At 35.0% G+C, this 4,043-nt stretch overlaps 1 protein-coding gene across 1 annotated transcript; it reads right to left on the bottom strand.

Moving 5' to 3' along the window:
* Window positions 1-376: 376 nt before the first annotated feature.
* Window positions 377-1,856, bottom strand: LOC149962027 (uncharacterized). The gene is made up of 7 exons (XM_090164363.1): window positions 1,748-1,856; window positions 1,136-1,188; window positions 1,006-1,056; window positions 910-930; window positions 818-838; window positions 722-751; window positions 377-418 (listed from the first exon to the last, which is right to left on the bottom strand). The coding sequence occupies exons 1-7, from the start codon at window positions 1,851-1,853 to the stop codon at window positions 377-379; spliced, it is 324 nt and encodes a 107-aa protein (XP_090020489.1). The 5' UTR covers window positions 1,854-1,856.
* Window positions 1,857-4,043: the final 2,187 nt, after the last annotated feature.

Raw genomic sequence — 4,043 nt, 5'->3', positions numbered from 1 at the left:
GGTGTTATTTAGCACTTTATCTTGACATAAGGATATTGATTAGCCATCTTTAAAAGATTTGTTTCACGATTGAGTTAAAACGCGTGTTTTACTCGTGACAGGTGTCACTTTAACGTCTGCTATTGTGTCAGTGGTGTGTTTTTCAACGGTTTGTTTGGAAATCGTTACGACGTATTGGCTTTAAATCGAGTCAATCGGTTCATATTTGTTACAATGGATTTCCTCAAATGAACGAGTAAATTTATACCTTTTTTAATGAGATCATTTTAGATATTTAAAATTATGTGAAGAAAATAATCCAGAACTAGAACCTTTTTGTTTTGGATAACCTTTTTTTATTCAATTGTCAATGGACTTATTTTTAATCATTTGAAAATTAGTTTTTCATGGCTTCTTTGGCTTTAGCGACACAGTCATCCTAAAAAATAATATTTAATTAATATTACGATAAAATTAATATTCTGGATCAATACTGAGAACTAGTGTAATATGATGGATCAAGTAAAAACTCTACAACGATTATTTGTACACTATAAAAATTTTAATGGAAAATTAAAAATGCGTTACATGTTTCGGCATAATTGGCGTGTACGCCACCGTTCTCAAACGCTATAAAAAGTCTAATGTTTTATATAGTGTACAAATAATCGTTGTAGAGTATTTACTTGATCCAAAATTAATATTTATATTAACTAGAAATGGAGTTGTAAATGATCCTTACCCCAATGGCTCTCTTTATATTCCCCATTAACTGAAATTATTCATGAAATTATTAAAATATATTTTAAATAATGAATAAATTCTTTAAGATACTTACAGCTTTATGAGCTTCGCACGCCTATCGAAAATTTTTAATTTAGCAATTAAAGTAAATAAATTTAATTTTACCTAGTTTATATGAAAACCTACCTTGTTCCAGTCTTTATCCGACTAGTTCCAAAATAAATATTTGATAAGTTAATCGAATTTGAAAAAAAGTAAATTAAAATACTCTTCTTTACGTACTTCGTATTTTTTGCAGATGGCTAGACCTTTCCCTGCGAATGGTGCGGCTTTCTGTGAATTGTAATATCGAATTCATACGCTTTAATTAACTAATCTCCTACACAATTTATTTCATTATTAATTTTATTACCGCAATACATTCAGCGCCTACGTTAGCAGCAATTTTGTCTCTCATAGCTTTGCCTAATGAAAATAATTTCCATTTTATCATTATCCTCTATTCCATTCGTAACCATAAACCAAAATGTTAGTTAAAATTCGTTTAAAATAGAAGAAATACAAAAGATACTTTTTTCAGATTTAAAAACTTGTAATTCAACTTATTTAAAATTATAGACCTTTTATATTATACAGCAGTATAATTTTAAAACGTTAAATTACAAACTTTAAAATAAACCTCCATGCGTAAATCTTCTATTTTTAAGAATTTGTTTTGAATATTCGACTTGAAATAAAATCACCCAAAGCCTAAGACATTTAACTATTATTTTGAAAGTATGGACATTAATTACTTAATTATATTTATTTCAAAATCTTAACCAATTAATATATATACATATATTTTATGTATACCATTTAAAGACTTCTGGGTAAAGCCAAAATGACGAAAATAACCATTGGGAATTAGAACGACATAAAACGCGAGGAGGTGAAATAAACCAACCACTTGTGTGAAAACTAAGCTTATCGTAAACTTGGAAAATGCTTATCATAAAAGCCATCCTCGTCTGGTCTCTCTTACCCTCAGGACCGCATGCCTTTTTGACCTTGTCTTCGGTGCATTTCATCTGCGCATGGACCAAGCACAAGCTGACGACCACCAGAATGGAAACTACTAATCCCTTCATATTCGTTATTCGTTTAAATTGAAGCTCTTTGCTGCTGATCACAAATGATGCCAAAACAGCGCTGATTTGCTCTTTTTATAGCGAAAATCTAAAACGTTACTTTAAATAGTGAAACTCTTTCCAATGTAGGCCAACCCTCAAGCAACCATGCTGCTCAAACATCATTTCAGTTATTTATACCTCGACATAAAAGGAATTGCCACTTTAAAGAAAAGATTTCGATTTTAAAATATCCGATTGCTCCCACTTAATAATATATTTTCATTGTTATAATTTTAAATATTCAGTTGTATAAAAATGGGTAGAATATTTTCTGAAGAGAATGCATGTGGATTTCGAGATGAAGAGACTTTGAAAGCTAGAAAAAGCCAACACAGTCTTCTCGATTGCCGGAAATTCCTTCTCGACACATTTTTTGTGAAAACTCTCAACTAATTCAGTAACTTTGGTTAAAAGTATCGTGATATACATCGAAACTACGCCTTATCTCGGTCGAGCTTAGGTGACACGTCATAATATAATAATAAAGGAGGATTTTTACAATCACCGTGTCTGTCTGTCTGTCTGGGGTACGAACGGGTTCGCATTTTCGGAGCAAAGTGTTATCACTGCGTACGCAGTTTCTTGAAATCACCGCGTTCGCAATTTCTTGGAATTAGGGAAAAGGTATTTCCAAGAGAGCCCTCTTTTTGTTATTGGGTTAAGTATAATTTTCCTTTGCGAATTGCGATTGTACGTGATGAATTTTTGACTTATGGGACGGACCGAGTGCTGAGGGTTACGGTATACATCTCAACGTCCATATGGCAGGGTTTCCACCAAATGTTTACGGTAAACGCCTTCCAAACAATTTGCGCTAGTATCAGGCGGGTTTCGAACCCGAGACCTTCTGCATGACAGGCGAGTGTTCTACCATAGAACCATGTTACGGTTCATAGAAAGTTATAAGCTCAGCGTAAGCGGAAGAGTATATTTATAGGTTTTAAAGTCTTAATTTTTTTACGTATGAAATTTTTAAGGTCAAATCTTGTTTTAGCGTAGAACCCGTGGGTGGTCCACTTAGTTAGTTTTTTGTCTATCGGTTCTTTTGAACCGTTAAGGGTCATTTATGAATACAATTTCAAGCGGTATACAACGCGCTTTTTTCGTTTTGCCTACTTTACTCCTAACTTCGTAATTTATTTTACGTGTTTTCTTATCGGCTTTAAAAGTGTGATACATTTTCATTAATGTGGTTACGTTGGTTTTATATTTAGAGATATGCGCTGTTGTTTAGCCTTCACTATTCAGTTAAGGTTTTTATTGTGTGCGTTATAAGCCGGGAATTGTTAACGGTAAGGTGTTTTTACCTCTCCGAGGGGACAAAGTCCCCTAGGAGGGGTTATACAACGACCGTGTCTGTCTGTGGGTCTGTGGGTGTGTCTGTCTGTCAGGACTGCGAACGCGTTCGCATTTTCGGTGCAAAGTGTAATCACTGCGTACGCAGTTTCTCAAAGGGTTGGCAAAACCACCGTGTGACGGTGAGCGTTAACGGATGCATTTGCGATTTGGTTTGGATGGTGTTTTTTCGCTCACCGTCGTGACGGTTTGGTGTATTACGGTTTTTGTAATGTTTATGCGTAGGTTGTGAGTGTTGAATTTGTTGTGTTTGTGTTCTGATGGATGTGCATGTTGAGTCTGTTGTGTTTATATGGGCGTTTTCTCTCCAACTTCTTCTTAATGACTTTGGGACGGACCGAGTGCTGAGTGTAATGCTACCTCTCAACGTCCAATGGCAGGGTTTCCACCAGTTGTACACGGTATTCGTCTTAGTATCAATTTGCGATCGCATCGGGCGGGATTTGAATCCGAGACCTCCTGATTGACAGGCGGACGTTCTACCACAGAACCACCGACACTTGTTACGCCTTATTGAAAATTAGACCTTCAGCTTTATCGGAAGCGTATTTAATAGAGTACGAAATTTTGGTTTAATTGAAATAGAATTGAAATTGAAATTATTGCATCGAAGAAATTCTAATTTAGCGTTTCTCTATTGATTAAAAACAAATGCGCCACCCAGGTTTCGAACCCAGACCATTCGGCTTGGCAGTCGAGCGCTCTACCACAGAACCACCGATAGCTGCTTAGATTCACTGAAATTAAGACAGGCATCGTAAGCATAATAGGTAATAAAGTCTTTTTTTATTA

Source organism: Leiobunum rupestre, chromosome 1, assembly GCF_980474605.1.
Source record: "Leiobunum rupestre chromosome 1, qqLeiRupe1.1.hap1, whole genome shotgun sequence".
NCBI classification, from domain to species: domain Eukaryota; kingdom Metazoa; phylum Arthropoda; class Arachnida; order Opiliones; family Sclerosomatidae; genus Leiobunum; species Leiobunum rupestre.
This window is presented reverse-complemented; position numbering and strand designations above follow the sequence as displayed.